This window comes from Vigna umbellata, chromosome 9 (assembly GCF_029865625.1).
Source record: "Vigna umbellata cultivar VRB3 chromosome 9, Vumbellata_1.0, whole genome shotgun sequence".
NCBI classification, from domain to species: domain Eukaryota; kingdom Viridiplantae; phylum Streptophyta; class Magnoliopsida; order Fabales; family Fabaceae; genus Vigna; species Vigna umbellata.
The window spans coordinates 47835089-47855540 of record NC_142173.1 but is presented as its reverse complement, the minus strand read 5'-3'; the positions used below and the strand labels follow the sequence as shown (position 1 = coordinate 47855540).

At 27.9% G+C, this 20452-nt stretch overlaps 2 protein-coding genes and 1 non-coding gene across 4 annotated transcripts; 2 read left to right on the top strand and 1 right to left on the bottom strand.

The window, feature by feature from the left end:
• The first annotated feature begins 5996 nt into the window (after nucleotides 1-5996).
• TRNAG-UCC (transfer RNA glycine (anticodon UCC)) lies at nucleotides 5997-6068 on the top strand. Its single transcript has one exon. It is a non-coding gene; the product is annotated as a tRNA-Gly (tRNA).
• A 1058-nt stretch (nucleotides 6069-7126) lies between these two features.
• LOC124821918 (protein ABIL1-like) lies at nucleotides 7127-11890 on the bottom strand. Of its 2 annotated transcripts, none has more exons than XM_047293862.2 (9): nucleotides 11573-11890; nucleotides 10162-10244; nucleotides 9301-9451; nucleotides 8948-9047; nucleotides 8744-8836; nucleotides 8537-8621; nucleotides 8384-8436; nucleotides 8157-8263; nucleotides 7127-7616 (listed from the first exon to the last, which is right to left on the bottom strand). In XM_047293862.2, exons 1-9 carry the CDS (start codon nucleotides 11669-11671, stop codon nucleotides 7458-7460), a joined length of 930 nt encoding a protein of 309 aa, XP_047149818.2. In that variant the 5' UTR covers nucleotides 11672-11890; the 3' UTR covers nucleotides 7127-7457. The 2 variants fall into 2 exon arrangements, with proteins under 2 accessions (XP_047149818.2, XP_087954126.1); XM_088098000.1 differs by lacking the exon at nucleotides 11573-11890 and adding an exon at nucleotides 10555-10742.
• Nucleotides 11891-17111: 5221 nt separating this feature from the next.
• On the top strand, nucleotides 17112-19944 carry LOC124821919 (uncharacterized). Its single transcript, XM_088099854.1, has 2 exons — nucleotides 17112-17714; nucleotides 19223-19944. The coding sequence occupies exons 1-2, from the start codon at nucleotides 17353-17355 to the stop codon at nucleotides 19623-19625; spliced, it is 765 nt and encodes a 254-aa protein (XP_087955980.1). The 5' UTR covers nucleotides 17112-17352; the 3' UTR covers nucleotides 19626-19944.
• Nucleotides 19945-20452: the final 508 nt, after the last annotated feature.

Sequence of the window (20452 nt, the reverse complement as noted above, 5' to 3'; positions counted from 1 at the left end):
AGTTCACTTCTTAACATGGTATCAAAGTTAAATATTATTCTAGTGAGATTTATTGTTTGTTAAACATATTGTTCTATTCGCTATCACCACTCATCAATGTTTAGTTTTATGTTCAAAATGTATATATCTTGGCATAAAAGGTGCATTAGAATTCTACATAGACTATAAATAAAGTTAATTTATAGTATATAAGTGGGTGCAAATCTCATTTTACAAATCAATTTTTGTGAGATTGAGTTAGATTTACAATTTCCCTTTTAACATGATATCAAAACCATTATTAGAATTTATTTTAACAAGATTGGTTGTTTATTAAACATATCATTCTTTACATGTATTATGATAAAAGTTAGATTATTTCCAATCAAATTTCAAAAAAGAAAAAGAACGAAGGATTACTCAACCAAATTTTATTTTTCTTACACGACTTGTTAAGAAAAGATTAGATCTTGAAATCTTATGAAACGATATATGCACACGAGTATCTAATATAAATATTTCCGGTGGCATAATCATGGTAGGAAAATTATATTAATTTTTTTAAAGACCACACGTAAGCAATGAAAGTGATAGAAATCAGAGTATAAAACAAAGGGTGTGTTCTTATTCTCTTCAAATAAACAAAGTAAATACACTAACCAATATTTCTATAAGTATATATCTTCCAGACTTGCTTCCGCTGTCAATGCTTGTGTAGGTAATAACTTGCTTTATTACCATAATAGGGCGTTATCGTTATCAATCATCATCACAATTACTCTCTATCATCCATTATAATTAGTATTGCCCTTGTCTTTGGCTCGCTAGAGAGAGTGACCCTTCACCGTAATTCATATACTTCACTTATTTATTTTATTTTTCTAATTCCACTCTTAGCTTTGGTCAAAATAATCTCTACAATTTCTAACTATATCAAAGAGTAAGAGTAGAAGTGAGTCTGAAAAGAAAAGCCATGAAAAACTATAAATAAATAGAGTTTCATTTATTTTTATACTATCGTGTTATAGTAATAAAATAATATTAATATTGGTTAGAAATGATAAAATCACATCATTTTACGTAAACTTGTAGATATTTTGTTACACTATTAGATTGAAAAAATATGCAAAAATAACGATAATAAATGTGAAAACAAAATTAAATAATAAAACCATCAAAATAAACTATGTAGTTAAGTTTATATATATATATATATATATATATATATATATATATATATATATATATATATATATATATATATATATATACGTGTGTGTACAAAAGTAAGCCCAAAAATAAATGTAGTTATTAATATGGTCTGCCATGGATGTCGGTGTCGCAGGGGCTGTTATGTGTACATATGAAACTGTCACGTGGGATTGGTTCTTTTGGTCTTCTTCTATATATACATATTCTGGAAACAAATCCAAGTCCTGTGTACAATGTTTTACGACCAGAAAAAAATGAAGATGATTAAACAGTAAAATATATAGAGTAAAAATAACCGTGTTACTGAATTGCAGAAGAAAATTATAGAGAATGATAAGTATTTTTTTTTTACAAAAACTAGTTTTAAACGTGTGTTTATGATGATTTTTTAAGAAAATAAATATATATTATATTAAAAATATTTAAATATATTTAATATTAAAAATATTTTAATATATATCATATTACAATATATTTAGAGGTTGAGAAAAAATAATAATATTATAATGTTTATTATTAAATTTTAAATAAAATCGACTTGAAAAATTATTTATAAATTAAAAAAATTAGTAAATATAAAAATATATTTAGTAAATTTTGTAAAAGTACAAAGATATGACGTATAAAAAAATATAAATTAAACTCTTTAAAAATATACCGAATAGACTATGCTATTATAAATACAAATCAGTGTATAGATATATTGCTCTAATATGTATTGTTACATATGAGAGGATATGTTGATAGACTTCCGTAATGAATATTTTTAGATTCGTGTAACAAATGTATATAATGTTTCATTTAATGATTTTTATTATACTTATCTAATTGTATGGACAAACTCGATTAATGTTTACTGTTTAAATTGACTCGTTTGATAATTTTTATTATATTTGTTTAATCAATTAATGAAATGACTTGTCTACTTTTTGTTGTTAAACTCATCTCATTAATATATGAATGCACTCGTCTAATTGCTAGATTTATTTAATGGTTTTTTGTTATACTCATCTAGTGACAATATAAATAAATTATTGATATATTTTAAAGTAATTAATATCATAGTTTTTATCTTTTATTTTGAACTTACTAAAATTATAAGTTGTTATATTTTGAAGTTGAAAATAGTAAAAAATGAATTAGAAAATGTAAAACAAAAGTTATAATATTAAGAAATACTATCTTTTTATTACAAATATATTTTTTAAACTTGTGAAAGGATCTATTAAATAAAACAAAAATAATAATATTAAGTAGTATAGCTTTTTTATTGCAAATATATTTTTTCAACCTTTAAAATAAATTATTAAATATAATATTTTAATTTATTCTATTTTAAATATAATTATTTAAAATTGTATACGAAGTTTTATTGTGACATCCCAAATATATATTAAACACAATCATATAATATAGGTGTCCACATGTTATAATAAAGGAGAATAGTTAGGAGTGAACTTGAGATTAGGTACATGATTACTCATTCAGTATTGCCTAATTTAAAACTTTTAATTATAACGAAGTATTTCAAAATAACCTAAGAAGTATTTCAAAATAACATAAGATAACTAAGATGAATCCTAAGGAGTCTAAGGTGCAGCGTCGGCGTCCTCCAGTGCTTGTTCCAGGGGTACCTCCTCAACAGCACAGAATAAAGAAGTAAGGGTGAACTAGATAAACAAGCAACATACATATAGTATAATCCATCAATATCATCATTTTTAGTTACATATAAAAAACAATCAAAAAATATCCATTCAAACCATGCATTAAGTACTCAACACGACTCATCCGGATTTGTATAATTGTTGAACTATTGGTCGTCTTTGCACTTGCATAGTTCAGTTGGTCCTCCTCAACACTATGCAAGGTAAATCCTCACACCAGTCTATGTCTAAACTCTAAAACTATAGATGAGGACCTCCCTCTACTCTCACCACTCACACCGTTCTTCTCTATTTGAGCATGAACAGTGCTTAGAGTGTAGGGATAGACTTACCATTTCAAAGCTCCATACATTTATACAAGACAACAAAACATCTACAACCACTTCCAATCATCTCACCCTGAGATTTCCAAATCATATTCAATTACATCATTCTAATTCACAGTCATGTTCTTTCAAGTCACACAATCCAAATATATAAACATACATTACACTCTGTCAATCAAACAACATAACACTAAACTGAAAATCATCTCAAATAGACAATATTGTCATGTTATCTCGATCACACCACAAAACTCTACAATTTCTTGTAAAATAATACATCCCCACAAATAAAATTAATTTAATTAAGTACATAATATCATCATAAAATCTAAACCACCATTTAATTAACACTAAATAAATAAGTTTTCCAACATTAAAACTATTTACTTTATTTATTTTATACTTTTATAGTTTATTCAGTTTCTATATAGATTCCCCAAAACAAACTTCTTATTATATTATCCTAATTTGCCTTAACTTTCTATAATATAATATTTAATTATATTTCAAAAGATTTATATATAAAAACGGATATTACACTTCTCTAATCCTTATATTAAATATATTATACGTCATCTATTTAAAATATCACAACACCACTGTAACTCCATAACTAATATCATAAAATAATATTATAAGAATACCAATCAAATAACAATTATGATAACTTTATATAATATATTATTATATAGCATACAAAATCACAAAACTGAACTAAAACCGAAAGAATTTCTATAGCATACGTAACACTCCAACCTTTTCCATGTTCAATTTTATTTCTAATTTCATTTAATCACACATGGCCCCTCCCTTCTCTTTTAACAACTTACATTTTTCCTTCACTTCTACTTTGTGTAAACCTTAAAGGCTCACACCACTTTCACTCGTTAAGACCCTGGACGTTTGTACACCACCTATTTGGAAATCCACTAGCTCAGTTGAGAAAAAGTTTAGAGAGAATCTGGAGAAGGATAGAGTACAAGGCTTTTAGATAAAGAAAATGATTTTAAAAAAATTGAGCAGAACTTGATAAAATTTTATAAAATAAAGAAAAAACTCTTCTCCTTAAATTAATCCATTTCTCTATTATATTAATATATTCTCTCTCTAGGTCCTACATTTATGTCCATATTATTAATGTTAGATTTTATCATATAAAATCAATTTATTTTTTAACTAAAAGGATAAATAATATTTAATAATAAAATATTTATATTATTATTTAATATAAAAATGATAAATATATTTTTTTATTGATAATTTTTTAAGACAACATTATTTTATCACGGTTGTTTTTATATTTTATTATTAATAAAAATATATTATTTTAAATAACATTAATTTAAGAAATAAAACTATAATATATTTATCTAAATTAATTTTATTATATGACTAAGTAATTAGAATTCATAAAAAGAAAAAAAATATGTAAAAGAAATAATACTTTAAATATAGGTAATTCTTTAACATAATAAATATATCGAAAATATGTTAGAAAAAATTAATAATGTTTTAAACATGTGTAATACTCTATAATATGAAATATATTTTCATTATGAATCTTTGAATCTATGTATCATATTTATGAGAATAAAAAATAAATTTAAATTCATTAAACTTAATGTCATTCTTCATTAATTAGTTATTTTTGTGAATTATTTGATAATTGATTCACATACATTTATCTTCATCTTTATTATTAGTGATATCACCATAATTCAAATACAAAAAAAGATTTAGCAACTTTAATATATACAATTTTGATAATTATGTCTCTTATTTCTTTTTTATTATTCAAATTAGACTATATCAAAATAATATTTATTGTTTCCAAGACTAACTTGGATAATAATTCTGAAGTCGTTTGAAATATTATTTAGTTTTGAATTTGACTGATCAATTTAATGTAGTCACAAATTGGTTACAAAATACCCATCTAGATTGTTCAAAAGAATAAGAAACATTAACATTTATAAAACATATAAACATGTTTTTGATATATCATACAAATGAATTTAATAAATTAAATATGCATTACATTATTTATTTTTTATTAAAAAACACTAAATAAGTCCAGTCACCCTTACGAAGATAAGAGTATATTATGTTAGTTTAAAAATGTTAAGAGATAGGCATTGGATTTATTGGATAGAATAATCTAAATCATACGTAAGTTTAGGGGAAGAAACTATTTTTGTTAATTTTAAATTAAAATTTAACTTCTTTTAAACCAATAATCATATTTTATATATAATTATGACTAAATTAAAATTTTAATATTCATTTAATTCGTAATTTTCAATCTTGATTATTTTATTTTACAGGATTTAATTCTCATATTTGAGAAAATATGTCTGATAATTTTTTTTATTTTGTTCACATGTTTTATCTAGTTTTTTTTTTCAATTGATTTGTATATCCGTTAATCCCATTTAAGGTACCACAAAATTGTTTAATTAATTAATCATAAAAAAAACATTTGAAAATTTGATTATAATAAAAAAATGCTAATTTTTTAAATGGAAAGAGTAAAATTAAAAAAAAAATTACGGATAAAAATTAAAGAACAAGTAAAATTGTAATTTACCAATTACTATATTTTATCTTTTTCTAACACATAAATATACAGAGATAAAGTTGTAATTTACATTAGTATCTTGAAGTTTGACTCCCGCTCAGACCCAATAAATTTGTGGTACTTCCACACAGATCAACACGTCATTTGACCAAATCACACCAATTAGCATCTTCCTTCTTGACCTCCCTAAATAGTAAGTAAAATATTTAAACATTTACAAAACTTCCATCACCAGCGTTTGTAGTCCAACGGTTAGGATAATTGCCTTCCAAGCAATAGACCCGGGTTCGACTCCCGGCAAACGCATTTTTTTTTAATTATTTAGTTTTGATTAGATGAAATGTTGATATTTTCGTGTTAACCCCTACCCTAAGGAGCCAGCTGTTGAATGCTCAATCATGGAAAGAAGCCAGCTAAAAAGGGTTCATTCTCTAACTTCAAAGTTTTCCCATTAAATTCCAAACTCCTCCTAACCATAAAAATGTTTCATTTTATCCTTATGACAAGTCACAATTTGAACTCTTTATTGCTCTTTTATTCAACGCTTACGACGAAATATTAAACATCTGTCAATTTTTTCTTAATTGTTAATGCATTATATAGTTAATTTTCGTATATACAGCTTTTTAACCTTTTCAATTTTAATTGAAGTCGTCATATATAAAAATTTATCAGATTAGTAACAATTTCAAGAAAATTAGTCTATGTCCAATCGCATGAAGAAAATATAACAAAATGGAAAAATAAAATAAAATGAAAACTTTACAATATTTGAATTTTTAAAAAATTAACTAAATCATTTTATATAAACAATTTAGTCAAATGAAACTGTTTTTAGATTCGATTCAATCTAATCATTGCTTATGTAATACTTATATAAAGCTTAATGTTTTCAAAGAACCAAATTCACCTCTTAGTAAATATTTCAACTCAATCAGTTCTATCCTATGAAATGATTTACATCAATAATATTCTAAAATATTTTGGTTGAACCAGTTTTATGAAATTATTTAAGTCAATTTTGTCTTAAAGAAAACATTCTCATAGTTAAATTCGTCAACCAAGACGTCAATAATTTGAGCAATTTTAAACTAAATCCCCTTGAACAACATTTCAACTTTAAATCTTATAAATGAAAAATAAAATATAGTCAATTGGAAATATTTTACAAAAAGTAGTCACATAGGTTACCTGACAAAAGTTAATACTCACAATCGGTATATACTATATACACACACACTTATATATATATATATATATATATATATATATATATATATATATATATATATATATATATATATATATATATATATATATATATATATATGAAGGTATTATAAAAAAGGAAAAAAGATTCGGTATGATTTAAGAACAGTTTGATTAAAAAAAATTCCACATTAGTATAGTCTGCCTTACTAGTAAAGAGTATAATACATCGGAATAAGACCCCATCTTTTAAATTTTGGTGATACATCAAAACTTGAAGAACAAAAAATGTATTTTTTTTTTTTGCATAGCATGCCACAAATATACATTTTAGAGATGCCTGAACACTATAGATGACAATTGAGAAGAGTAAGAGCGAGCGAGTAGAAGACCAAGATCCTGGCCTTTATCATTGAAAGGGAAGCTGCTACTGACAGGATCATTATTCAAAGGTTTGAATGAGAGACTAATTAATTCTGAGTGTACTCATAAGAAAGAACTGGCCTTCAACTTTGGTGTTTTCTGCTTAGCAAAGAAAGCTGATAGCACACTCTTGCTTCGAGTAGGGACTTGGACAACCTCGCGCCGATTTGGGTTGTCAAATGACCTGAATGCTGTCAACGGTTTGGAACCCTCCAATGCATCCTGCAGAATGACAATTTTATAGAAAATTTACAAACCCGCCAAGACTGAATATTAGTTAATGCTAATCTAGAAAACTAAACAAAAACTGATCCAAATCCTTAACATTGACTTCGTAAAACCTCATTCTGTCGAATAAATCTCCAATAGAAGTTTAGTTTAGTTATTAGATGTAACCTATGTTTTCTGATCACATCCTTTAAGGTGGCTTTCCAACACACAGATATTGAACATTAATTCTTTGTCCTATCCCAGAAATGTAAACTTATACTGCACATATATTCATATAGCTACCGAAATGAGTCGCTGTACAAGTCGAGATTACTGAAAAATTCCCCAGCATATTATTTGGTGACATTCATAACAATTTAACACCTTCTTTCATTTTAACTCATGTGCCAGACGAACAATTTCATTTAAAGATTAACAAACAGGCTTTATAACACTTGCAACTATTTGAAAAAACACACGTATATGAAGCACAAGTTGACAATCAAGTATGGCTTCACCGGGCATTTGCAATTTTGATGAATATAAAATTACCTTGCGCGTACCACCTAAAGTATGAATAGGTGTACTAGATGGAGGAACTCCATTTGGAAAGTGAGTTTGTGCTGGTGAGGATTTCATCCAGGTGTTCTCTTCATTATCTACAGGCACATAACAGTGAAGTATAAGTATCTATGACTTCTACATTAAGAAACCACCATTTTTTAATCGAACTGAATTTAATTATTACATAATAAAAGGGATACAATTATATCACAAACCTAAAAGATGGAAGACTCCAGAAGCCTTGGCAGAAAATTTTGGGTTCTCGATGCTACAAAAGTAGGTTCGATATGATAATGGCATCTACGGAGTGTAGAAAACACAAAAAGCAGCAGTTTGGTAGTCTCATACTATTAAATTCCAAAACTTACTTTGGGGAGGCATGAGAAGACCCTTTTAAGGTAGACTTTGTCTCTGATGCTAAATGCCATGAAAGAGTTTTCGCTGCAGGGGTACCTAGATTTAGAACTATAAATGTTAGGATTAATGATATAAATTTCACTTCCAGAAAAAATACAGAACATGTATAAAATAACGGCAAAAATTCTAGATGGGACAACACTTTCACCATAACACACCTGAAGATTGTAAACGGGTTCTGGTTTGAAATAGATTCTGTCTTGCATCAATCTGGATGTGTGGACTGAAATGCACCTTTTTATTGATAGAATCTAGCTTGCAAGGTTAAACGAACATATAGAACCATTAGTAAAAGCTAAAGCTACTGTTCTTTAGTTCCAACAATTACACTTCCAGATGATCATTAAAGCAGTGAGGCATACTTGGCAAAATGTAGTGCTTATGATGTCTAGGAATGAAAGCCAACAGTTGTTGCTGCCGTAGACCTTCTTTATCAGTGTAGATTTGGCAGGTAAGAAGTTTCTGCTAGTAAGCAAACATGTTATTTCAATTCCAATTGATTTGTCTGTCATAACATAGGGTATTGCTCAATTTACTTTTTTAAATGCTTTCAAGTACTCATAAAGGGAAGCATTAAAGAACTTCTCTGTTTTCTTTGAAATATATGTTTTTTTTTCTAACTAAAAACTGAAATACTTTGTTTCCTCAACGAATGTCCCAGGGGCACTTGTTTCCTTTTCTCTAAAGCACAGTATCTCAAAAAAATTGTAATTACCTGATTTATGGTAGCGACCTTCAAATCCATGGTTGAGACATCTAATGTTTGCTGCTCAAGAAGGTCAGTTAACTTGTATGCAACCGTTCCTAGATGATCAACAGCATTCACAAGGGCTCTTACAGCATAATCTTTCAGGTTGTCAAGAACCCTAATGCGTAAAAATTAATAACGTAAGGAAAATTTTCCATGCAGCCCAAAAATAATAACATGGGCAAAGGAAAGGAAATGGTGACAGTGACATTCATTTGTATCAGAGAGAAAATATGGATGGAGCTTAATATTAAAAGAACTCTCCCCATTGAAACTCCTAGAAACAGTTAAATGAACAACTCAGAAAATTATTTTAAGGACATAAAATCAAGAATCCTTTTCCAGGATAATTATAACATTCATTCTTCCCAATTTCATGGTTGAAACATGACCATGCGTTATAATGAAGTTTCTGCATGCACATCCGCAAACATATAATGGGAATACTTTTCAAACGGTCAGGTTTAGAGACCCAATAAAACGATTAAAAAATTAGTTAATGTTCTTTATTTTCCACTTTCCAGACCATCCAAAGTTTGTAATTACAAATCATCATATTGAAATGAAAAGAAACAAGTCCAAATTCATTCATTCTCTTTATCCAACAAAATACATGTAACATTTGATGGGATACATATGTGCTAGACAAAAATTAAAACACCCAAGCAGGATATAAAGAAATGAATTCATAACATCTGTATTTCTCGAACGAATCAATTAGAAGAAAAGTCCATCACCACACACAGAAAACCGGCTAAAGAGAAATGTGGTAAGGAGGCCAACACGAACAATTGAATAAAACAACTCATTCACAAAAAGAATCCTTACATTTGTTTCTGTTCACTATGGAGATAAGATTTTTCACAGTATTCTGCAGCAGAATACAGTTGAGGCCTTAGGTTCTTAAGTTCCTGAAATGATCACAATATGAAGATTATATCAGTATTTATGCATGTTAAAACAATAACCACAACAACTAAAGAGAAACTAATCAAGCATTCCACTAGAAGATATGTTAATCTAAAAAAGTGTTAAGTATTCGCTAGACCTTAACTTAATTAACCGCATAAAGTGGTACCATTCAGATTTACAACTAACCACCTTTAGACTTGATCCATTGGCTTTATTCAAGCCATCTCTTTTATTCAACATTTAAAGTAAAACGCGTAAGAATATCATAGCTTCTGTAAAACTGTAATGGGAAGAAACTAAATCTCTTACATTTTTAATTGCTACAGTCAAATCCTTCCATCAGCTTTCCCTCTTCCTGGAACTCAATTTCTCGTTTTCTTTCTTCACCATGAACTAAACTGATTAAATTATTTTAAACTCTCTTCCACTCAGCTCACCAATCAAAACATCCTGCTTTATTCAAATATAGAAACTCCATGTAAACTTACCTTCACATCCTACAAAATCATTATTTTTTTTATCAAAGTCTACCTCTGAAAATTTTCAAATTATATATATCGTGCAATGGAGATGCTCTAAGGAAATCAGAGGCTAGTTACGACGATTTTAAGATTTTATCTGATTTTAAGATTGTTTTCTAAAAACCGAGAAATACATTATTTTTTTTTATTTTAATAAAATAGTGGAGTTTCCTGTTTTACTCCTTACTCTTCCCATCTTACAATAAATTCTTGAGTAAATTAATTAAAAATTAAGAAACAGAAGGGTATAATTGGTAAAAGAGTAATTAATTGAAGGACTGTAAATAAAAACAAAATTTATCCAAAAACCGGACAATTTAAAAAATCAGACGGGGTATAGCATTGCTCTGTTTTTAATGGAATAATAAGTCCTTCCTTAACAGTGTTTTATCTATCTGGCCAGCCAAATTAAAACCATCTAGCTCCGCCATTGGCCCCAGTAGCTTTACTTTTAACTAAAAAGCTAAAAAAAATTTCAAGCCGACATAATAGCTTTTCTCTGCAACAGCATCTAAATTTTTTTATTAACAGTTCCATCCCCTGGTTGTCACACAACACAAAAGAATCCTTATTCTTATGTCATTGTCAAGCATCACTGACTCGATAAGGCTAACTCCCAATAAGTTTTGATAACTACTGAATTAGCAATTGATACTCACGGCGACCGATTTTTCCTGCGTTAACTAAACCAGAATCGCAAAAACAAACCTAATTGAGAAGGAAACCGGAAGCCGAAAACAAAGTCAACCAAACATACCTAGATCTGAAATTTAAACAAGCAAGAGAAAAGATAAGAGAGAGGAAACCTGCAAGGCATTGACGAAGCTCTTGCTGCGCTCCATGGAGGCCTCGTCGTAGGTCATGGCGGAGTTGAGCGGTGCGGCGGTTGGGCGCTCAAACTCCATTGCTGCAACGGAACCGAACAAACGCACGCTGAGAAGAAACGGGACGAACGAAATTGCGAACAGGAAAATGAGAAACTAAGAATGCAGCAGAAACGCCATTGGTGAACGGTGCTCTGATTAGTGTACAATGAATTGGGAACCGAAGAGAGAGAAAGGAAAACTAGAAGAAAGAGAGAGAGGAAAAGGAGTTGTTGTGAGGTGGTGTGTGATGTGAGTGGGAGCTTTTTGGAGTTAAGCGAAATGATATTTAATGCAGTGCCACGTGGCAGGGTTGTTGGTTGACGCCAACTTCCACTTCACTCCATTAATCTTTCAACGTGAAAAGACACCATTACCCTTGCTTCCTCGGATGACCTTTTAGACCCGCTAGCCTCATGGGTCTTGAAGTAAATGACCGTCTAATGAATTATCTTTTTTTTCTTATACTTTTTATTAATTTTAATTTAAAATATTTTTAAAACTTAAACAAATTTTATATTTAAACGAACGAGTAATTTCATTAAGTAAATAATATATTTTTTTGTGATTTCAATGAACATGGTGGTTGTTGCAACTTGCTAGTTGCATCCACCACCTAACAACAGTACCTAACAAATTATCGAGGTTTTGGCTCCATTTTGGTCTGAAATTGAAATTGAAATTGCAGTTAAAAATGTTGTTTTGTTTTAAATGAACCGATTCAGGGAAATAAAATAGATTGGTAATAGGTACATTTTTTTTCTTTTATCGACATTTATTAAACGTTATAAAATCACAAGTGGCACAACTTATTAAAATGAAATTTACAACATGTTATGTTTTTATTAAGTTGTAGCTAATAAACAAAAATCATTGTTATGATTTTAAAATGGAGTTCTACCACAATAATAAACATAATATTTTGTAGAAAAGGCACCCAAAAAGAAAGAAGTGTGTTGGTAGGAAGAGATAAGATAGGAAGTGTGTTGAGGAATAATGTAAAGGGAAAACAAAATAAATCAAAAAGCTTTCTCACTTTTATCTCCAAAAGGCAAAGAGAAGACACCATAAGTCCCATGGGTGAACTTCTCTTTATCCTAATTCTAGTAGTTCAAATGGTATCAGTTTGTCATTGCCATTGACAAACAATTTATGTATAACTGGAAATTAATTCGAGTAATTTCCATTTTCTGGTTACTGAGTTAATATTCACGTAATTTGTAAATATTTAATAATAGAACACAATTTGTGTGTGTGTAAGGTGTATAGAAGGTAGAAAAAATAAGACAAGGATTTGTTACCAACTAAATTTAGGTCATCTTTCTTTTTCATTTGTTAGGGACGCATAGTTACGTAATTCATCATCACAACGCAACCAAATCCAAAATCCCAATATAGTGCACGGAAACAAAACCACGTTTCAAAGTTTGAAGCTCTTCGTGTAAGAATGTTTGTTGAGATACTGAAAAAAAAAAGCTTCCAACAGAAAAATAATGATGAGTGTCCTAAAAAAAGAATGGTAGGATGACGTTTTTACATTTATAAAAATAATAATAAAATAATGGTAAGATAACATTTTTATATTTATTTAACACACATTAAAATGATAGTAAAAAATAAATTTTATATATTTTTTAAAAAAAGTAAAAAAATAAAAAAGAATAATACTGAATAAATATAAAAAAATTATGTGAGTTAAAATATTATTATTTTAATAATAATATCACATTTTAATAATTCCTTTTGCTTTTTTTTCAGTCATACTCTTTTATTTTCTTATTTAACAAGAAATTGTACATGCATGATAATACTTTAAATTAAGTCGTATTGGTTTTACAAATTTTTAGGTCAAGTTTCAAAGGTAATTTTGAATTTATTCTTTTTAATTTAAATTAAAATAGTGTAAAATTACATAATTTCATAATCTTATTTAAATTGAAGTCGTGTAAAAATAAAGTTTAAATGGGGTTATAGTAAATTTGTGCTATGGTTCTTTAATTTGTTCAATAAAAAAAGACAGGTGCGAACCCGAAGACAAATTTAGAGTTAAATTGAAATAAGTTATTCGTGTAAATTAAAATTAAATTGCTGAAGTTCTATATTTATTTAAAATAATGATACAAGAAATTCACAACTCTGTATATTCCCGAATATCATATACTCAACAACATCAATCTTTTCTACACATACTTTTTTCTCATTACGCGTACGTTTCAATATAAAATCAAATCACTGAGTTGGATACATATTTTAATTATATAAATATTAATAGTTTTAAAGTAATTTAATTCAACGTTAGAAAAAGGTATACTTACTATAATCACCTAATGTTGTTACAATTATGATTGAAAGGTAAGAATAATTCAGATTTATCAGTCATTCGTAGGAGATAAATGCTTTCTTCCAAAATTCCTTGGAAGCCAAGGATTAATTACTATTCACCTACAACAAAATTGCCCAATTATTATTGATGAAAAGCTTTAAATTATTGATGTAAAGAACACAAAAATTTAATTACAATCGTGTAAAAAATTAGAAAATATAATACATATAAAAGTAATGACGTTTAATCCAAAATTAACTCATGGGTTGTCTTTCTTTTTAATATATAACGGGTTAATGTTTTTGCGTGTGTTTTTTATTGTAATAAATATATTATATTAAAATATATTTAAATATATATTATATTAAAATATATTTAAAAGTTGAAAAAATAATAATAATAATCTTAAGTTTATAATTAAATTTTAACGTAAAAAAATTATTCATAATTATAGAAAGTGTGTGTGTGTGTGTATATATATATATATATATATATATATAGAAATGTAAATAGTAAATTTTGTGAAAAATACAAAGAATATAATATTGAAAAAATACAGAGTTAACTCTTTAAAAATACAAAAAATAGATTATGTAAAAATATGTTTAGTAGTACAAATAAAAATCAGGAATATATTAGTCTAATGTATATTGCTAGACTCGTATATGCATCTATATATTTATCTAATATTTAATGCTAAGTTTGTCTAATCAGTATAGGGATACACTCATCTAAGGTGTATTGCTATAATCATCTAATGTATATTAATATACTCGTCTAATGTGTATTATTTGATTCATCTGACCAATTCATCGATAACTCATTTAATCAAAGTAATCCTAAACTCATCTAATCAACATATGGAATTATACGTCTAATATAATTTTTTTATACAATTTTAATTAATGTATTTGTAGTCTAGACTAATGTGTATGGTTAGACTTGACGAATATTTTTTGCAATACTCATCTAATAAGTGTATGAAAATACTTATTTAATGTATATTCATAGACTCATCTAATAAATGCATTAACAAACTCTTTGAACATGTATTGTTATACTTGTCTCATAAGTATATGGACACATTAATATAATGTGTATGGCTAAACTCGTCTAATTAATGTATATTTAAACTCATCTAATGTATATTGCAATACTTGTTTAATCAATGGGTGAACAAACTTGTCTAATATTTATTAATAAACTTGTCTAATTTGTGTATGAAAAGACTAATGTATCTTATTTGGTTAAACTCGTCTTATCAATGTATAGACAAACTGATATATCAATGTATGGACAAACTTATTTAATGAGTATTCTTAGACTCGTCTAATTAATGGATGAAATGACTCATCTAATGATTTTTGCTAAACTTGTTTAATTAGGATATTGATGAAATTGTATAATGGTTGTTTGTTCAAACTGGTCTAAAGTGTATTGTAAGACTTGTCCAATTAATAAATGGACAAACTTGTATTGTATTAATAGGCTTATCTAATTTTTTAACAGATAAATTTGTCTAATGTATATTAATAAGGTTATCTTACCATTGTGTGTATGTTGTTGGTAGACTCGTCTAACCAGTGTCTAGATAGACTTCTCTAATGAGTATTCCAAAACTTCTGCAATAAATATATGAAATATTTCGGTTAATGTTTTTTTTATACATGTTTATTGATTATATGAGGAAACTCGTTTAATGTGTATTGTTGACTTGTTTAATTAGTGTATTGATAGATTTGTTTGATGTTTGTTATTAATGTTTTTTGTTATATTTTTTTAATCAATGAATGAATTAACATGTCTAACCCTTTTTTTTTTCTACATTTGTCTAATTATTGTATTGACAAACTTGTCTAATGTTTATTATTAGACTTGTCTAATGTTTTTATTATACTAATTGAATTGGTGTATGGACAAATTGGTATAATGTGTATTACAAGATCCGTTTAATAATATTTGTTATATTCGTTTAATTAACGAAGGAAATGACTCGTCTAATTTTTCTTTACCATACTTGTCTAATTAGTATGGGTAGAATTATCCAATGTATATTATTAAATCCGTCTAATTTTTTTTAAACTCATCTAATGTGTATTATTGAACCCGTCTAATTTTTTTTAAACTCATCTAATATATATTTATAAACTCATATAATTAATGTAAGTTTAATGTATGTTTTAATACTACGATATAAATATAATAATAATATATTATAATATAACTAGTTTATTAGTTTTACATTTGAAATTGAAAATAGTAAAAAATAAATTAAATAATGTAAAACAAAAATTATAATAACAAGAAGTATGATATTTTTACTAAAAGTATATACTTTCAACTTTTCAAATTAACTATTAAATATAATATTTTAATTTCTTATGTTTTAAATATAATTATTTAAAACTTTATACGGTACATTTCATTAAAGCTAATATTTATTAGACAAATTTAATTATTACATACTAAGAAGAAAAAGAATATTAAAAATAATAAGACTATTTATATTATTATTTTATAAAAAATCATAAATATATTTTTTATTGATAAATATTTTTTAAAATAAAATTATTTCATTACAACTGTTTTTATATTTTATTTATCAATAATCAAAAAAGAGTTTTAATGTTTGAAATTTTTAGTTTTTAAAGTCTAAAAAATACCTTTATAATGACAAAATTCGACGTACTTAGGACATTAGGACATAAAATAATATCTAACATCAGCTAACATCGAATTTTATCATTGTCCGATTTTAAAAAATAAAATAAAGAAATAAGTAAGAATTTTTTTTTATATGCATTTAACAACAAAATAAGTATAAACAAATAAAAAGTAAAAAATAATAAATGACTAAAAATATAACTTTTTTAAGATATTTGTTAACAATATAAAATGTGCTAGTGTTTTTTTCATGTATTATAACGGCTTTTTTGTTTTCTTATATTATAATAGATTTTTTAATTTAAAAAATTTAAGAAAAAAAGTTGAAAAAGAAAACAAAAAGATAAGGAATATGCCGCGGATTAAAGTCAAGGTCCCCCAAAACCAACGATCATAAATCTTTTCTCACTAATTATTGTGATATTTCAGTGTCATCACTCTTCATTTCTTTTTCTCCCTTTTGTTTTTCTGTTCATCTCTATCCTTTTTATATACTTTTCTCTCTTCAAAACTGTAAAGAAATCAGAAAAATCCAGCCAATCACCTTTTTTTTCTTTAATAAGTCAATAACGCAAATTATCCACATCATATTCCCCTTTCCTCTCTGTGATTTTTCCATGCACTGATTTTCCCGGAAAATGAAAATTTCTCCTTAGATTTTCCCGAAAAATGAAATTTTCTCTTTAGATTTTCCCGAATTCGAAGTTCGTGGGACAAAAAAAAATCCAAAATTTTCATGGCCCTTCTAATCCACTCCCCGGAAATATCTGTTGCTCTCCAAATTGCTCCAAACCCTAACCCTAGGCTGAGCAAAGTCCACAGCTTCAAACCCCATACAAAGAGCACATGGATTGGGTCAGCGCGCGGGGTGAGAATTTCTTGCAAAGTGAAAGATTGTGCAGTTCTTGATTTGGGTTTGGATGAGAACGTGAATTCGTACGGTCAATTTTCGGTTCCTGTGAAGCCAGAGTCGAAGCAGAGCAAAGAGAAAGAAGAAGAGAAGCAGAATTACCATGTTAATGTGGGATATGCTATTCGAACTTTGAGGGAGGATTTCCCTGATCTCTTCTACAGGGAACTTAGCTTTGACATCTACAGGTTCGGGTTTTGTTGCCTTTGTTTTTTTTTTCTGCGATGGTTGTTGAGTATAGATGAGCATAGAAGGACAGTGTAAAATTAATGATGCTTTTTGTGGTGGTTTTTGTTGAAGGTTCATGATTTCCCCCACTTACATACTCGGGCTATTGTTCAATTATTAGATTCATATGCATATAGTAGTTGAAACTATCTCTAGAATTATAAATTAATTAGAATGCACTAACTTTATATAAATCATAAAACTATAGACTTCTTTTATAATAATTTAAAGAATTTAATTAGAATGTACTGATGGTGTCAAGAATTTTATATTATCCATCAAATCACATATTGACATAAAGTTTGTTGGGTATAATATATTTTTTTTTGAAAGTCATTCTTTGGATGATCTATGATTTGTTTGTAGGGTAACTGATTGTATGAAAATTAACCTCTCACTTTAAAAGTTATATTTAGGATGACTTCTTATTGGTTAATAATATAAAAATCTATACAGAACTTAAACTGTTTAGTTTATGTGGTATGACTTCTATCAAGTCAGAGCACATTGTCTTTATATAGTTTAAGTTGTATGACACTTCTAAATTGTCATGTGATGTCCATCATTAACGTAAGGTTGGATGGATGATTAAGATTTACTGCCCTCAGTTATCACAATAAGTTACTGCTCTTTCACTGTATGCCTTAGAGTTCTCTATCTTAATCTTTAAGGTTAGGTATCGTAGAGGCTTGGGGGACTGATTGCATGTTTTTATTGTTGTACTTCTGCTCTTGATTATCAAAATGAATGCTGCTAAAATGTCTTATTTTTGGTACATTTAGCTTGGTGTTTGGTTAAGTCTGTTGGAGTTGTACTTGGTTAATACTACTAACTACTCATGTCACTTTATGTTATTCCAAAGGTAGTTGCACTTGTTTAAACAACTCTCAATTGAAGTCCTTAGCTTTATTAAAGTAATCAAGAAGAACAAGAAGAGACCCGTAATCTTTTATTGAATCAATTAACTAGAGGGAAACTTCCATTGTGATCCCCTTTTTTCTACTTTATATTCTACAAGGGTTGGCTACTTCATATGATCCATCAGTAGAATTATGAGGGGATTTCTCAACCATGAATAATGCCTATTATACGTGTTCAATATTTTTTCATAGACATTTGAACACAAACAGAATCAGTAAGTGGTTGTGACTTGCTTGGTCTTTTTTCACTGCCTAATAGGTCGAACAAGGGTTACGCATATTTTAGCATTCTATATTTGGAAGGTTGAAGTAGAGGCAAAAGGTTCTTCTCGAGGGTCTTTGTCTTTGTTTTGACCAATTTTTTTTTTCTTTCTAACAATCCTTGAATATGGCCCTAAACCTCTTTCCACTGCCTGCAGTATATATGAAATCAAATGTGATTTTTCAGTAATGTGTATATCAGAGGGTCCTATATGAGAAGTCTACAAAAATTTATTATTTGTTCTGTTATGCTAAATATGCAGACTAAAATGTCCCCTCTTTTTCAGGGATGATATTGTGTTTAAGGATCCAATGAATACGTTCATTGGAATTGAGAATTACAAATCTATCTTCTGGGGACTACGATTCCATGGCAGGATATTTTTCAAAGCTTTGTGGGTTGACATAATTAGTGTATGGCAGCCTGTTGAGAACGTCATCATGGTTCGCTGGACTGTTCATGGTATCCCACGAGTTCTATGGGAAAGCCGTGGTAGGTTTGATGGAACCTCTGAGTATAAACTTGACAGGCAGGGCAAGATTTTTGAACACAGGGTTGACAACATTGCTACCAATTCACCTCCTCGGTTCAAAGTGTTTAGTGTAGCAGAGTTAATTCAATCTATTGGCTGCCCCTCAACTGCAAGACCTACCTATTTTGAAACATCTTCACATCCCGAGAGAACTTAATGTTGCTCAGCTTCTTCAAAAGTTTTGATGTAAATTGTGCATATTATGTGGTAAACAAAACATGGAGTTAGATATTATTATCTTGCTTGTCACATAAAGCTGTGAGAAAAAGGTACTTTGCCATTGATTTGGTCTCATGGTGCTCAATACTGGTGATAGCCGTTATAGGGTCATTGTTATTTGTAACAAGTTGAGTTTTAAAATCCCTGTATATAATGCAATTGCTACTTATGTCTAATGGCTAACTTCATTTGTAGATCCTCATAAGCAATTTGTGTACTGATGCTGTATTCATATTCATTTTCATCCTTGTTTCTTACATCTTTTTCCGCTTAAATTGAATTAAATATCAGAAATTGAATTTAAGCTCTTGTTCTTAACTTGTACATGGCAAAAGCCCAAATGGTGATTAATCTGGCACAAATTCACGGGATTGGAATCTCTTTTGGGGCATTGCTCACCTGAAATACTATTTAAATTTCCAAATTCTGGCTTTCATTTTTATTTACTGAAGAAGAATCAACAGAATGTAGCACCATTTTAATTTATTTTAAAAAGTTAACATACCGAACAAATTGCTGTGTTATTTCTAACTTAATCACATCCCATATGCCAATGAAAATAATTAGTTTACTTGGACTTTAAAAAAAATTATGACTTATAAAATTTACTTTTTATTCTTTATTAATACAAAACACCACTACTTATAATATTTAATGTGATAAATAAGAAAAGAAAAATATAGAATTGTATGGAAATTATAAAACGATTTATAAAAATATCAATAATCTTCCTAATATACTTTTTTTTATGATTTTTAAAATTTT

Bases quoted from the DNA above. Each gene is read 5' to 3' on its own strand.
- LOC124821918 (XM_047293862.2), bottom strand. From the start codon at position 11,671: ATGGAGTTTGAGCGCCCAACCGCCGCACCGCTCAACTCCGCCATGACC. The intron at 8,622-8,743 runs GTGTGTTATGGT...TTCTAAATCTAG, and splicing joins AACCCGTTTACAATCTTCAG to GTACCCCTGCAGCGAAAACT. The intron at 8,264-8,383 runs GTTTGTGATATA...ATGTGCCTGTAG, and splicing joins TGGAGTCTTCCATCTTTTAG to ATAATGAAGAGAACACCTGG.
- LOC124821919 (XM_088099854.1), top strand. From the start codon at position 17,353: ATGGCCCTTCTAATCCACTCCCCGGAAATATCTGTTGCTCTCCAAATT. The intron at 17,715-19,222 runs GTTCGGGTTTTG...CCTCTTTTTCAG, and splicing joins CTTAGCTTTGACATCTACAG to GGATGATATTGTGTTTAAGG.